The sequence below is a fragment of the Suricata suricatta genome, chromosome 3 (genome assembly GCF_006229205.1).
Source record: "Suricata suricatta isolate VVHF042 chromosome 3, meerkat_22Aug2017_6uvM2_HiC, whole genome shotgun sequence".
NCBI lineage: Eukaryota > Metazoa > Chordata > Mammalia > Carnivora > Herpestidae > Suricata > Suricata suricatta.
In genome coordinates, this window is record NC_043702.1 from 140,240,442 (window position 1) to 140,257,500 (window position 17,059).

Consider the following 17,059-nt stretch of genomic DNA (forward strand, 5'->3'; position numbering starts at 1 on the left):
AACAGTACTAGATGGAGTAAAATTATGGATCGTTTTATAATCTTTATTTTTTATATTTTCCAATATATATATATATATATATATATATATATACGTGTGTGTGTATATATATATGTGTATATATATATGTATATATATATATATACGTGTGTGTGTATATATGTATGTGTATATATATATATGTATGTATAGCCTTTTTAATGAGAAGAACAACTTATGGGAATACAGACAAGATATAAAATTGGGACAAAGGAAGGAATAGTTAATGTGATCCATGGGGGAAACTTTTACAGCTTAACACAGGAAAAAAACAAGCAGTGGAGAGCTTCTATTGCATGTCTGGGACTTCAGCAGCCAAGAAAGACCAAGAGAACTGCAAGTGCAAAAGCATGGGAACCCTGGCGCCTGGGTGGCTCAGTCAGTTTAGCATCCAACTTAGGCTCAGGTCATGATCTCATGGCTCTTGAGTTCAAGCCCCATGCTGGGCTCTGTGTCAACAGCGCAGAGCCTGGAGCCTGCTTCACATTCTGTGTCTCCCTCTCTCTCTGCCCCTCCCCTGCTCTCTCATGTGCTCTCTCTCTCTCTCAAAAATAAAGATTTAAAATTTTTTAATTAAAAAAAAGGCATGAAAACCCAAAACAAGTAGTTTCTGGTCATTTGTTTCCCTTGGGCCATATTTTCCAAACCTCTAGTCTGCACAATAAACAGAATGTTTAGTCACTACCAACATCTCTAACTGAAGCTATCTATCTCCATATGAATGATAGTTACGATTGAAAGCTATTTTGTACATTTGCCAGGTCCCCAAAAAGTTGGGTGTGGATTCCTTTTTATTTTTAGTGCAGAGTTTTAAACTCATGTATTTCAATGGTCACCTAGTTAACCACTGTGGGAGGTCTCTTTAGTTAAGATGGAGACGCTATCCCTACGTTCTCTCACAAGCCCAGATTTTGACATATGTGCTTAAAGTGTTAGCCCCAATCTGTTGGTGAGAAAAAACAGTTTCTACAAAGCCACTTGACATACATCAGTTATCAGAGGCTCAGAGAAACTCCATTTGGAGTATTACTTCTATTTTCAAAATGATGACATTGAGGCTCGGGTTAAATGACTACTTCTGGTCTCAAGAGTAGGAAAGACAGTTACCAGAAGAGACGAGGAACCAGGTCATCCACTGGCTCACCTTTTCTGCAACGGCACAGACCCACAGTGCATCACGCCATCACCTGAGCAATGAATGAATGACCGTGTGAACAAGAATAAGGATACCGCAGGACTTTTTCAGTGCCATAAAGACTAAAGAAAGAATATTAAAACCTCCCAAGATTTTCTCTGCAAGGAAAATTCCTCTCTTATCGGTCTCAGGGACTATCACAGGCACTGCATGAGAGAAGGAATGTGAACATTCCCTATAATTGTAGGATGCTCTACAGATGATTTTTATTAAATGCATTGCTTTCTTTTACTGCTTTTAAATGTATTGCTTTCTTTTCCTGTGGTTCCTTACCCTCTGTTCCTGTGACATCTGGCACCATCCATGCCTACACAAACTGGGAAAAGAGGTAGAAGGTCAGCCCTGGGCAACCTTAGAGAGTTAAAACAGGGTCAGACACAAAAGACAAGATTCCAGAAGGAAATACACCGGGATTGACATGCATCAACCCCATATGGACACTAGGGGGCCCCCCCCATGATTCTTTAATTGACTGTTGGCTGCAAACAAAGGCGTCTACCCAATGGAGGCACTACCAAAGGGGCCTTCTCCTTTTCAAGGGTAAAATAGCGACACTTACCTTAACTTCCTCCACATCTTGCAGCCTCAGGGTGGACAGCAGCAAGAGAGAACAGAGCCAAGACAGGAGCTGCGACTGGAACTGGGCTACGCAGAAGGAGATGAGGGTGTGGAGAAAAATTGTGGCCGTGCCTTGGGGTCCCAGAATACACCAGGAGGCCCACATTCCATAAGCCCCCAGGATCCAGGGTCTGTGCTGCAGACAGGGAGGGACCCAGAGAGAGACACACAGAGGGAGGGGGCAGAGAGGAAAAAGAAAAGAGTGAGTGAATGGGTATTGCTATCAAAGGTTCTACATATAAGCATAATACTTACTGAGGCATTAACCAAACTATTCTCACTGCCCTGGGGATTTAGTACAACACAAACTGAATTCAGAAGGACCTTCCACACCAGCCCCAGAGCAATGGCTGCCTACCCTAGAACTCCACCAGACCCACCCAGAAGCAAGGAGCCACTTTCCTGCCTTCAGCCAAAGCCACCCAGACCACTGGATCCTACAACAAGATATTTAGCTGATTTTTCAAAAGACACTACAGAAGCCAGAAGCCCACTGGAAAAACCACCAACCTGGAACCCTGCATACACTATCCTGCAAAAATGAAGGTAAAAGAAGTATTTGTCCACATTTCTCAGGTGTCTCATTAAGACCATTGGGCCAACAAAACCACAAACTGCTTTCGAAGGTCCAAACCAGATGTTTACATTGAAATATCTCAGTTTTTACTAGCAAATCGTTTACAGTTGAATACTTGTCGCAGAAAAAGCATATCCTACCTGCTTTATACAATATTGAGGTCCTTGTCTCGTCAATCTGATTGACACATTCATTCACATTTTAGAAGAATCAAAATATTGTTCTACCCAATTATCAAGTTTTCTAGTTACTGACATTGAACACTAAACAAATATGCCTTTGCTTTTATGATATATTCTTGGTCATACCTGGCTAGTAAATCCTTACTTAAAACCACAATAATGTTTTAACATTGTTTGAGAGGCAGCATATTATAGTGGTTTAATCACTCAAGCTTTGGAGTCCAACTGCCAAAACAAATCCTGACATCCCCGTTGACTACTGTGGGACCCCAGGCAGGGGACTTCACCTCTCCATGCTTCAGGTTTTTTTCATACGTAAAATTGGGATAAGGGCAGGTACTTCATGAGCTTGCTGTGAGGATTAACTTAATGCAAATAAGAGGCTTACCACAGTGTCTGTGTACATAGTAAGGGCACGACCAATACTAGTTATTGGTCCTGTAGGGAAATACAAGGTTCTTTCTGGTGTGCACTTAAAAATAGGCTTTCCAGGAATATACCATGCTGAAAAGTAAGGAATGCTTGAAATAGACCTTCTTGTGAAAACAAGAATTCTTTAAGGCAAAGACAAACGTGGACCATAAACTGTAAATCTCATCCTTACTTGCTAACTCTTCCAAAATACTGCCTGAGTACGATTCTTCCCCAAACCTATACTCCAGCCCGAGAGAGAACATTTTGAATGAGCGATGAGGGCAGCCACCTTTAAGTTCAAAGAAAATCTGAGAAAACTGCAGTTCAGTTTTACTATTTTTCCATCCTACTGCCCACAGAAAACAGCCACATAAATTTGCTTCAAATTTTTCCCCCAAATGCTCACCTCTGGGCAGAGTCCAACTGTAAGAAACCAGGTCACCAAAGACCATTTTAAGTAGTTTAACAAATGAAGAAAAAAGGAACATACATACACACAGCAATGTTTTTATTAACCGTTATTTGATCCAGTTGGAAGAGGCCTGTTTGTTTGGCTTTCATTTGGGAACTTAGCCACTGACTACGGGGCTTCGACTTGGAAAAAGCTGAAGGAGAGTCTCTGGTGAATTTAACTGTGCTCACCAAAGCTACCAGACAGGCCCACAAGCTTGTCCCCAGTTCTCATCCCCTACTGTCTTCCTCCGGCCATCTAGAATGGGCAGACCACACTTAATACTGTTCTAAGGCAGCACGGAAAACACTCACTAGCCCTCGAGTCACCAACTCATCCTCCCCAGCGGGTGGACGCAGCACTGCCATACACATCTATGGCGGGCAGGTGATGTAAGAAAAAGACGTAAACGACCCAAAATCATACCTATTTTTTAAAAACTTATACAAGTTAGGAGGTGCCTGGGTGGCTCAGTCAGTTGAGCATCCAACTCTTGATTTTGGCTCAAGTCATGATCCCAGGGTTGTGGGATGGAGCCCCATGTCGGGCTCCACACGGCGCACACCGAGCCTGCTTAAGATTCTCTCTCTCCCTCTGCCCCTCTTGCCTGCTTGCGCTCACTCATTCTCTAAACAAACAAACAAACAAACAAACTTACATAAATTAGAACGCGGCTAACATCCTGACAGGGCAGGACTGGCCTTCCACACGTTGTTCTGACTGGCATGCGAGAAGAACAGTCCCCACCGTCGTCGATGCAGCCCTCGGACACACCTCCTCCAGCACTCTCCCTCCTCGTGCCCGCCTGGAACTGCGGAGCAGCACGGAGAGGGGCTAGGAACGGAAGCCTGACGTCGCCACCCGCGCAGGCAGCCCCGCGGAGGGACACTGCCCCCAGGACAGGCAGCCCTGTGGAGGGACACTGCCCCCCAGATGAGCAGCACTGTGGAGGGACAGTGTCCCCCCCCTACAAGCAGCATGTGGAATGACACTGTCATTCCCTCCCCCCCAACAAGCATCCTGGATGGTCTGCTTCTCTGAGGAGGAGAAGGTCTTTTCCCAAGTGCTGCAAAGACTTTTCATATGCACAGGCCTAGGAAGGCCTGTTTCACCCACTTCTACTCCAAAAGCACTTCTATATTCATGAAAATTTTATCTACCTCTTCCATGGAAATGCTTAAGTATCAGGTATTCTGCCTCTGACACCCAATATGCCGGGAACTACTTAACTTTTCAAAAATCAAAAATAAAATGTGTTATGTCTCATTCCAAAACAATACTTCTCATTCTTCACCAGTAGGATTTTAAGATACATTCCCATAAGTTCTTGGGGCAACCTGGGCAGCTAGAGACACAGTTTTGATCACACACATCATCTAGGTCAAGCTCAAGTTTTAAAAATATCCCTCTAAGAGTCAAAACTAAAAAACCCAATTTGTTTACACTAAGTGATGATTATGACTGGAAATCATGGGTCACATGAGAAGAAGGCACAAAGAGTCATGTTGATCAAGTAAAGTGCACAAATAAAACATGAGCTTAGTTTTGTTTTTGGTTTTTTTTACATTTATTTATGAGAGACAGAGAGCATGAACAGGGGAGGGTCAGAAAGAGAAAGACACAGAATCTGAAGCAGGCTCCAGGCTCTGAGCTAGCAGTCAGCACAGAGCCCGACGCAGGGCTTGAACCTATGAACCGTGAGATCATGACCTGAGCCAAAGTCAAGACGCTCAACTGACTGAGCCACCCAGGTGCCCCAACATGAGCTTAATTTAAAGCTGGGCTGTGATGTGTCTAATTTAGAAATTTAAATTCCAATTCTATACAATATTTTTGAGATTTCCGAGATAGTTGTAGATTCACCTACAGTTATAAGAAACAATAAAAAGAGATTCCCCCCTCCTACACTTAGGCCAATTTTTCCCAATGGTAACATTTTGCAAAACTACAGCATATCCAATCCGCCAAGTTTACCCAAGTTTCCCCAGTTTTGCCTGTACTCCTTTGTGTGTGTGTTTAGTTCTATACAATTTTATCACAGATACAGGTTGTCTCCACCATAGTACAGATATGTAACTGACATCTTGTCCTTACAGATGGAGGTACACAGCTCCCTCACCAGAAGGCTCTCGTTTTGCCCTCTTCCAACTACCTCCCCTCCATCCCACTCCCTTTATCCCACATCCTTAACCCCTGGAAACCACCAAGATCTTCCCCAGCTCTTAAAATTTTAGTTCAAAAATTGTATGCAACCTTTGGGATTGGCTTTATTACTCAGCCTAATTCCCTGGAGATGCATCCAAGTTGCCGAGGGTAAAGTTTGCTCCTTTTTACAGCTGTGTGGTGTTCCATGTTATGGATGCCTCCCCCCCCCCCCCCGCCCCCTTTAACCAGTTACCTGTTGAAGGACATCTGGGTTTTCAGTGGTTATTCTGAACAGATATCAAAGTATGTGTACAGTTTTTTATGTAAAAATAAGTTTTCATTTCTCAGAGATAAATGCCCAAGAGTGCATTTGTTGGGTTGCAGGGTAGTTGCATGTTTAGTTCTAAAAGAATCTGCTAAACAGCATTCCCATCAGCACGGTACGAGTGATCCAGTTTATCCCGTCCTCACCAGCATTTTGCACCGTCACCATGTTTCATCTGAGCCAGTCTGCTAAGCGTGGAGCGGAATCTCACTGCGGCTTATGTTTGCATTTGCAAATCTCTTTAAAAAGGTATCAAAGTGGGGCACCTGGGTGGCTCAGTCAGTTAAGCGCCTGACTTCAGCTCAAGTGATGATTGCATGGTTCATGGGGTCGAACCCAGTGTCAGGCTCAGAGCTGTCAGCCTGCTTCAGATTCTGTCTCCCTTTCTCTCTCTGCCCTTCCCCCATTCACACTCTGCCTTTCAAAAAGAAACATTTGTTAAAAATTCAAAAACAAGTAAAAAGGTATCAAAGTGTGAGCTTGAGAATAAGGCTGGGCAAACTTGGCCGAGGCATAGGACTTCCCTAACCCCCTTCACTCCCCTTATTCCAGGCTCTTCAGTTTGTAACAGATGATGAAAAGGCAGGTGAGGGAAGAGAAGAGACTTTTAGAAGCCTAGCAAACCATCGGAAAGAAACTGTATTTTTGTGGCAGTTGACGAAAAGGCAAACAGAATGTAGGAGCCTTCCTCATGGGACCCAAGGCTTCCTGCCCCAGACGGAAGGAGGTCGGCCACCTGCCCTCCACTCCCACTGCTCCCCGTGTCTACACTCAACTACTTCTCAAGACGGCCTGTTACAGTAACATAAGCCCAGAATCCAACACGATGCCTAGCATGTAGCAAGCACTCCATAAATACTGGGTAAACGAATGAATGGTAGAATAGTTGGGTGGGTAGATGGGTAGATATGGTGGATGGATATGCTTCCCCAAGTCTTTGGATTTGACCTGGTGGTTATGACTAACAAGTAACAAGAAGTTAGCACTAAAATTGGGGGCTGTTTAGTCCAGTAACACGAAAATCTGCTGTCTTCCAAGTCTCCACTTGTACCACTTCACCCCTTATAAACAAAGGCTGCTTCGCCCGTGCAGATGGACGGAGGGAGTCACTTCACCCCTCCCTGCCTACTGCCTGTTTTCCATCACAGGGTCTCCTACAACCCTACCTGTGTTGGGGGCAATCTCAAATAGTTCACAGCCAATAGGGCACAGGCACCGAGCTATGAAAGCGGACATCTGTGACCTAATCTGCAGCCCGTCACCCCGGGGGGGGGGGTGTTCGGGGAGACTAACCCTCGGCAGGCGTGTCTCCAAGGCTGAAAGGACCACCCCTGAGGACAAACTATGCACTCGCCCTCCCTTTCCTCAACTCTTCTTCACCGCGAGGCAGGCGCCAGCCACAAGAGCTGGCTGGCAATGCCCCCTCTTCACCTTCCTTGCGTTCCTCCCACTTCGGCCCGTTCTGTGCTGGGGGCACCAAGTGAGAAGAGGATGTGCCTGCGAGGTTCGCTCACGAGCTGACCTCCGTCGGGAAGAGCAAAGGCGTAGATAGGGCCTTGGAGAAGACCACTGTTGGCAACCATACCAGGTTCTGCCGTCGATGAATTCTTTTTGTACATCTGCCCGGAAACCAGTCAGTAGGGGCAATTGTTTGAGAAATAGAGTCAATCAATAATCCTTATGCATGGCATAATTTATTACATACCGTATCATCAATTGCAGCTGCTACTAAAAAAAATATAGTTCTATATATTTTGGGGATGAGGGAAGGATATATATATCCCCAAACAAAAAGGGAAAAACCAAAACCATACCAGAGTCCAAACAACTACATTCTAGCTGCTTCTCCTGGGAGCAAAGGCCAGTGGGCCCCACAAGGCAAATTCCATCCCTCCTTCAATACATGCAGTTGATGGAGGTACAAGAGTCTGGTCAGCACATGAGATTCCTATTAGGTGTGTGGTTTCAATAAGATGCTGGCGGAGAACACTGTTCACCGCAGCCTTCCAGAGGTCAGTTTCCTCATTTCAGCCAACGCCACAGGACCACACTCCTCGGTCCTGTGGCTGATGAGCTCAGCTGGTCAGGGCCCAGTGCTAACGAGGTGGGTTCTGCCAGTCAGAGGTACAGTGAGAACTCCGCTCTGTGGTTAGCAACAGCAGTCACCAGCCACCCTCGGCCCCCACGCCAGGCCAGCCTTCTCAAAAGGTTCACACAGGGCTATTTTTAGCTCTGAGGGCAGAGAACACAAGGTCTCAGGTGGTGGCAAGGCCACAGAGGTGTTCAACAAAGAAGGCAACTGTCTGACCCACCCAACACACAATCCGATCATAACAAACCCACAGCCAAGCTCAGAGCCGTGACTCAGCCTCCCCTCCCAGGGCACCGGCCCCTGGTGCAGTCTCGCCAAAACCCAGAGAGAAAGCCCTGCCCAGGGAAAAGGCATTTAACCTTGGCCAAGGAGCTCAGTGGAAAGTTTCAGGACTTGTCATGGGGAAGAGAAAGGAAGAGAGAAGAGAAAAAAGGAAATCACACTTTTGAACATAATCTGCCTGTCTCTGGGAGGACGTGGGCCACCAAAGGAAGAGATGAGAGGATATAGTAGTTGGAGACAGGAAGCATCCTTGAAGGCCTCGGGGCTGGGCAGTGAGAACTGCACACGCACTAACGTGCGTTCCCCGCAGGTGCTATCTGTCCGTAGCTCGTGGCGCCTCTAGAAACCGGGGAAACAGACAACTACAGTCCAAATTTTCCACCTTGAGTAAGTCCCCAAAACATCCACCATCTGGAATTCTTAGTCCAGGTGGTGAAAGCATGAAGCTAATGGGGCCAGAGCTGTGGTTCACACTTACACATCAGGACCAAGCAGACTCAGACAAGGAGCGCGCTGTGCCCCGGCCACAAGAAGAACCCTGCCCACCGGCTGTCGCACAAAGCCAGCCTGTGGCTGAGAGGAGGGGATGGGAGAGACACACACACAGACACACACACAGTGTGGACTTGGCAAAGAATCCCTCCTCCTGCCTTTGCATACAACGTGCTCTGCAGATGGAAAGTCCACCTGTCCACCCAGGGGGTAACGAGATGCAGGAAGCCACAAAAAGCAAACGCTTCCGCTTCCTTCAAACTGCAGCTCGGGAGCACCTCCTGGGAGGCCTGCCCTCACACCCCCAGGCACAGGTGGCCCACTCCTCTGCCCAGGCTCCCCACCCACCAGTACATCAGGTCCACGATCAAGATCAGTGTTTGGTCTCCTCTGTGTTCTCACCGGACTTCCTGAGGGGAAGGGCTGTGGCTCTCAATCCTCACCCCCCACGCCCCACCCTACAACCTAAGCTTGAAAGAGGGTCAGAGAAAGACATTCATGGGCAGAGTGTAGGTTTGGCTGAGCAGCCAGCCTCTGCCTTCAGGGGATTGAGAGTCTCAAGACAGGTGCGTCCTTTCTTGAACACTGTAGCGGTGACTGCTCCCAGGAGCGCACAGACCACAGCCTCAGCACACAGCAACTGCCTTCAGACCACAGCAGCCACCACGTACTTGGCTTTCATCTTATACAAGCATAACCTTGAAAGACATCAGACCCCCACCACCACCCCAAGAGGCAAGCGGTACCGTCCCTATTGCACACATGAGGAATAGGCTCAAAGTTATAACTCGCTTAAGACTGTGCGGCTTGAAAGCGGCAAAGGCGGAACGCACCGGAGTTCTCATGATAACTCTGAATACTGCCTAAGATAAAAAGAGCCGCAACTCCAAGTGACAAGTCAATTAAACGGAAGAACATCTATATCCTAAACTAGGTAGATTTCTGACGGTGGTACATGCAAAATAGGAGCCAAAAATGGAGGACGTTTGGAAAGAGGGAGGAGCATCCAGTCAAGAGCACCCTTCAGAAAGTGAATCTACCTCTCAAATTCTCCAAGGGGCTAGATCTCCTCTGGGAGGGCGGGGAGTGAGTTGGTTCTCGAAGACAAGAAAACATCACTCTTTATGCACAAAGCACAGGCATGCATATAGGACATAGATAGTATATATGCGGTATGAAAATTTCACAGTAAGAAAGTCACAATTGGGGAAAAATTATATCTAAAAAAGACTCCAGGGGCGTGGGGTAGTGACACTGAAAAAAAAGCTAGAGAAACACTAGCTAACTAATAAACAAGAAATAGCAAGAACAAGAGTGAGAGGCAAAGGAGACCAATTGGACGTGGCCACGTCAGTCCCAGTGCACGTGAAAGCGTCATAGGGAGGGCAGGAGACGGAACACTCAGTGTCCCCAAGGCACCCTCAGCTTTCCTTCTGCCCCACTTCATTCGTCCAGTTACAGTTTATCAAAAATCAAACACAGAGAAAGGAACATTTATAAAATGTGTAAGGTATAAAGAATAATGAAATAGCACCTGCATACCCACCACCAGCTTAAGAAAGACAAGGCGGTAGCAGTGCTTTAGAGGGTCCTGGGCATATGTCAATTATACCACAATTAAACTAAGTCACTAATAAACTGTCAAAAGAAAAAAGGGGTGGACCTGCATCTCCCCCAATTCTATCCACTTCCCACGCCAACCAGACACAACCACTACCCTGAATTTTATTTTAATAGTAATCTCAACTTCGTAAGCATACATGTGAATGTATCATTTAGTTTTGCACAGTTCTGAGCTTTATTAACATGGGATCTTATCTGATGGATTCCTCTGCAACTTGCCTTATTACTAGTTCAATGTCATGATCCCAAAATTCATCCATGTTGACAATTCTAGCTATGATCCAGTCCTTCCCAGGGAATACATTCACTACAATTCATCTGTTTCCCCATAATGGACACTTGGATTACTTCTGGGTCTTCATTACGAACATCACTGCAATGAATGTCCTGACTTGCCCCGTTTGGCGAAAAGAGTTTCTCCAGGGAATATGTCAGAATTAGCACTAGTAGCTGTGGGCTAGGCATCTCTTTGAAGTAACAGATTACAAAGAAGCTGTACCAATACATATTCACAACCTCTCTGTAGGAGTTCAGGTAGCTGTTATTTGATACAATCAAGATTTTTGTTTTTTCTTTGCTACACTGGAAAGTATGAAGTAATACAGTTTTAAGATGCATTTGTTTGAACGGTGTTCTAAGTTTACTGGTCATTTGTGTTTCCTCTTCTGCAAGATCCTTTTCACATTTGTGCCATTTTTCTACTGGGTGATTTGTCTTTTTCCTAGGAAATTTTTTTTACATATTCCAAATACTAATCCTTGCCTTTTCACTTTCTTTATTGTGTCTTTGGCTCATCCAAAGATGTACACTAATTATACAGGGTCTTCTGTCTGATACATGCTTCTTGGCTCCGTGTATTCCCAAAGCTGCAGAAAGATCCTCCAGGCAGGGTCTCACACCCCTTGGTAGCTAAACCCATCAAGAGGCTTTCAACTCTTCCTCGTGCAAGAGCACTTGTCAAACGTCCCCTTTGAAGTAGCCCTCATTCTCCACTCCAAGCCAGGGCAAGAATAAAACGTACTACTGGAATTCTGATCTAAGACAGCTGCCATGGCATAAATTATTTGACATTGAAATTATTCCCATGTAGAGTGATACCATTCACTCTACTTTCTCCTGCACTTGTGCATTGTCCTCAACAAAAGGCATTTTTTTTAATATGATCATTTGATTAGGTATGATCTTAAAGAACATCATCTGAGGTTAGTTTTATTCTAAAACCTTCATATTCAATGGTTTTAAGCAAATGCAGGATAAGAATGTATGAGATCTTTACCATAAATGTCTTATTGATTATGAACACTTCCTTCTCATCTTTTCCAGGCTTACAAGGCCAACATCCACATCTACTGACTCCCAGTTCAGGACTCTTTCCTCTCACAAAAATCAAAGAAAGAGGCATAAAAGGAGACACTGCACATAATCATACCTTCCTTGCAAGCACGTTGACCATCTGAGACACAGCCACGTGGCCCAGCAGAAACCACACCAGCCGCTGTTTTCCCCATTCCATCCAGAAGCTCCACTCAAAGTCAGTTGGGTCCTAAAGAGGCCACAACAGAAGATTATCAGAAAGATTTTAATACATCTTAGGCAGAACCCAAACTCCAATTAGTAAAATAACCAGAAAAAAGGCCAACGAGAGTCCAGACTCCATCAAATGGCATGTATACATTTCCAACCCCAGCACCACCACAACCCCACCAGCTTATGCCCTTCCCTCCAGCTTGGCTGGTCTCATTGTCTTTCTCCAAATCAGTGTGTGATCAGAGTTGATCCCCAGGATCCTCTGTGGAATGGAAACCATTATTATTCCCATTTCATAAAAGATGAAACAGAAGCTTAAAGAATTCATGTACCCGGGGTCACATAGATGGTGCAAGCAATGAACTGACATCATCTCAGGTTAGCCACTTGAACAAGAGAAATGCAAATTGGCCGCTAATAAAATTGCTTAAGGTCAATCGTGTTAAATCTTGCTGTCACTTTAGGCAGGAGGATGAAATTAACCAATTCCCCAGAGGATAAGGATGAAAGAATGAAAGATATACTTCACTTCCCTTCAGGAAGCTCTGTGTCCATTAACACCATGTGGGTGTAGGTGTCCCTTAGCACCCCATGTCTAGACATGCACCAGGCACAGTGTCTACGCAGCTCTGGGCAGGGTAGGTGAAAACTTCTGGCAAGACTGGACATGTGAATAAGTGGGGAATAGCATCCAAAAACCTTGGTTTGGCCTCAGGAGCCCTGGGGAGATCACGGCAGCTGATTAGAATATGGAGAGGACAAACCATGATTGGCCACTCTAAAATGGGCAATGCAGGCTTATCCAATGAGCATCTCGGCATCACCATGATGAAGTGGGGATTTGAGATCCTCAAGATTTTCTAGTCCAACTATGTGGGTGGGCAAGGAATCCCCAAGTGACCACTGATACAAAAGAACTCACCAGTCTCTGCAAATGGAACTTTAATTGGATTTAGAGGAAAATACGGGATTTCTTTTTTTTACACCTGAGGATTGAGCAGTAATTTCATACCAGTTACAAATATCATAAAAATTCTTTTTCCAGAAGGTAAAGCATAAATAAAATTTATCTTGATTCATATCAGACTATGAATACAGAAGTAGCAAACCAAGCAGCCAAGCGTACAAGCTTGTTTTGGTTTAGATACCGTATCTACTTGTATACTGTTGGTGATGACCCTGAGTGAGATACTTTATACCTCTCTGTTATATCTGCTCATATGATAACAGTACCGATCTTCTGGGGAAGAGGGGGTGGGTGAGGTTTAAATGAGAACATATGGATACCAAAAGTTTAAAACTACCTGGCACACTGCACTCAATAAAAAAATCATTGCCTGCCACCAATTGCTAGTCCCATGTACTTCTCATCCTATGGTATAATCAGCGAGAATGTATCATGCATTACAATGTGCCACTTGTTTAAAAAAATTCCATTTTCCAAATGAATATGGTATTATACATTATCAAATAATACACGTTCATCACATTCAAGATCCTGATCTACAGACAACCTGCTCATAGAGCCCCATCCTCATAAAAATCATGGGTCTGGTCCAATTTCTTACTTGACACATCCTCAAAGGCAAGAGAATCAAGAGCAAAAAATGAACTGTTGGGACCTCATCAAGATAAAATCTTCTGCACTGCAAAGGAAACAATAAAACTAACAGGCAAATGATGGAATGGGAAAAGATAGTTGCAAATGACATATCGAATAATCGGCTAGTATCCAAAGTCTATAAGGAACTCACCAAAATCCACACCTGAAAAACAAATTAATTCAGTAAAGAAATGGGCAGAAGACATGAACAGACACTTCTCCAAAGAGGACATCCAGATGGCCGACAGACACATGAAACAATGCTCAACATCACTCTAATCAGGGAATACAAATCAAAACCACACTGAGATACCACCTCACACCAATCAGAGTGGCTAAAATGAACAAATCAAGAGACTATAGATGCTGGCGAGGAAGTGGAGAGACGGACACCCTCCTACACTGCTGGTGGAAATGTAAACTGGCGCAGCTGCTCTGGAGAACCGTGTGGAGGTTCCTCAAAAAATTAACAATAGAACTCCCCTATGACCCTATTGCTGGGGATTTACCCAAAAGATACAGAAGTGCTGATGCATAGGAGCACATGTACCCCAATGTTCATAGCGGCACTTTCTACAATAGCCAAATCATGGAAAGAGCCTAAATGTCCATCACCTGATGCATGGATCAAGACGATGTGGTTTATATATATACAATGGAGTATTACATGGCAATGAGAAAGAATGAAATCTGGCCATTTGTAGCAACGTGGATGGACCTTGAGGGTGTCATGTTAAGCGAAATAAGTCAGGCAGAGAAGGACAGATACCATATGTTTTCACTCATAAGTGGAACAGGAGAAACTTAACAGAGGACCATGGGGGAGGGGGGAAAATAGTTGGGGACAGGGAGGGAGGCAGACCATGAGAGACTCTTGAATATTGAGAACAAACTGAGGGCTGATGGGGGAGGGGGGAGGGGAGGGGAAGAGGGGTGATGGGCATGGAGGAGGGCACTTGTGGGAATGAGCACTGGGAGTTATATGGAAACCAACATGACAATAAACTATAAAAGAAAAAAGATCATGGGTCTGGTCCAATTCCTTCCACTCAGAGATGATGATGGGGCCCAGGAAGTGCCCATGCCACGGAGCCAGGCTCCACAGAACAGAGAGTGCAAACCTTTCACCTGGCTCTCAATCCCTGATCCAAAGCTTGTTTCCCCATCTCAAAAATTTCAGACTCATCCATTAAATGAATAAAGGCAAACAAGCTCAAAGGTCATGTGATGACACCATGCTGGAAAAGTGCCATTTTTGTAACAAGGATACAGGTAAAAAGATACTAAAAGCCAAGATTGAAATGTTTAACTCCCCCCTCAAAAATATTCCAATATTCTACCTTTATTATAAATAATGTTCTTAAACAGTAAGAATAACATTTAAAATTCAGGCTTACTGATGCCTCAAAACTTCTCCAACTTTTACATTTTTAGGGGAAAAATAATATCTCATAAAATGTAAGAAATTAAAAAGACCTTTACGTTCCATCAGAAGACCCAGGACTACTGAAAACCCTGTGCTGGTAAAATCTCATCAACAAAAATTACAGTCTTTCATCATTAATTCCTTTTCAGAAAATATCCATTTAAAGGAAATAAAAACATTTCTCTCATGTCTATCCTTCTCCATTTAAAATATGTACCTAAAGGAAACAATCAGACAGAAAAGCTGAGCCAATGAATGGAACAAGATGGCCAATAACTAGTAGTTAATGATTTGGGTAGGAAAATGTGGACTCGCCTGCTTTTACAAGCAAAAACTTTACAGATGCCAAGTTCAATCACACATTTCAAGGCAAATGTTAAAGCCTCAAATTAAGAGCAATTTTTTCATATTCTGTTCCTTCCCCAATTTCCTTTCTTGACCCTGCAATTCTTAGTCAATTAAAACACTCTTTTTCAGATCTCTAAGTGAGCCAGACCTAAACCAGGGATGAATTTGAGCCAGACAGAACCAGGAAGGCTCCTCCACAGAGAAAGGGACTGAACTTCAAGGAACAGTAATCTACACCCAATTTTCTAGATCAGTGCTTCTCAGACTTCAGTGTGCACACAAATCATATACAGATTTTGTTAACATGAAGAAAGACTATATCCTGGGCCATGATACAAATCAACAAATTTAAAAGAATTTCATCATACTGAGTGTACTCTCTGACCAAAATGGAGAATCAAACTAGAAATCAGTACTTGAAAGGTAACAGGAAAATCTCCAAACACCTAGAGATTAAGCAGCATACTTCTAAATAACCCAGGAGTCAAGGAGGAAGTCTTGAGGGAAATAAAAAATAGAACTGAATAAAAATGAAAGTACAATTCATCAAAATATGTAAGATAAGCGAATGCAGTGCTGGAAAAAAATTTATAACACTACATATTTATATTAGAAAGAGTGAAAGTCTCAAAACTCTAAGCTACCACCTCAAGAAACTAAAAAATGAGCAAAATAAACTCAGAGAAAGCAGGAATAAGGAAACACAGATTAGAAATCAATGAAACAGAAAACATAAAAATAGAGAAAAATCAAAAGCTAGTTCTTTGAAAAAAATCAAGTTCACAAATCTCTAGCAAATGGAGAAAGAATAAAAGAGAAGACAGCCTAAATTACAGATGTCAGGAATAAAATAGGTTATCACCAAGCTCCAAAGACATTGAGGCTAATAAGGGATACACTGAACAACTCTATACACACATCTGACCATTTAGATCAAATGGCATAATTCCTTGAAAAGCACAAACTACCAAAACTCACCCAATACAAAATATATCATTTCAACTATTAAAAAAATTAAATTCATAAGTTTAAAACTCCCTAAAAAGACATTTCTAGTCCCAAGTGCTTTCACTGTAGAATTCTCTTAGACATCTAAAGATGTTCTCTTTAAGCGGGAATCACTAACTCATTTTGTAAGTCTCACAATAAACACGTGAAATCTGAAATTAAAAATACAAGACTATATATAATTGCTCAAAATCCAACAGTACCAAAAGAGAGAGAGAACAGTCCAATATCCCTCATGAATCAGACACAAAACTTCTAAACAAAATATTAACCAATGAACTCCAGCAATGTATAAAAAAAGTTATATATTACAACCAAGAGGGTTTACCAGGGATAGAAGACTGATTTAATATTGAAAAATCAATCGAAGCAACCCACCATATTAATATGTTCTTAATTTAAGAGCAAATCCCATGGTCATACCAACTGATGCAGAAAAACATATCTGACAAAATTCAATACTAATTCATAAAAATTCTCAGCAAACTAGGAATAGAGAGGAACTCCCTCAACTTGATAAAAGATATCTCCAAAAAATATACAGAAACATCAAACTTATTGGTGAAGCCTGAATAGTTAAGAATAAGACAAGGAGGTAGACTCTCATCATTCTTACTCAAAACAATACTGGGAGTCCTGGCCAGTGCCATAAGAAAATAAAAGGTATATAGATTGAAAATTACAAAATGAAATTATCCTCATTTGGTTGTCT

General features: G+C 43.4%; 1 protein-coding gene across 1 annotated transcript in view; it reads right to left on the reverse strand.

The window, feature by feature from the left end:
• Positions 1-17,059, reverse strand: part of HHAT (hedgehog acyltransferase) — a 283,727-nt gene that overhangs the window by 241,121 nt on the left and 25,547 nt on the right. Inside the window, exons 3-4 of the mRNA XM_029933113.1 lie at positions 11,865-11,978; positions 1,794-1,988 (exon numbers count right to left, since the gene is read on the reverse strand). Of these exons, the coding sequence (XP_029788973.1) occupies positions 1,794-1,988; positions 11,865-11,978 (309 nt within the window). The remainder of the gene's footprint in view (positions 1-1,793; positions 1,989-11,864; positions 11,979-17,059) is intronic.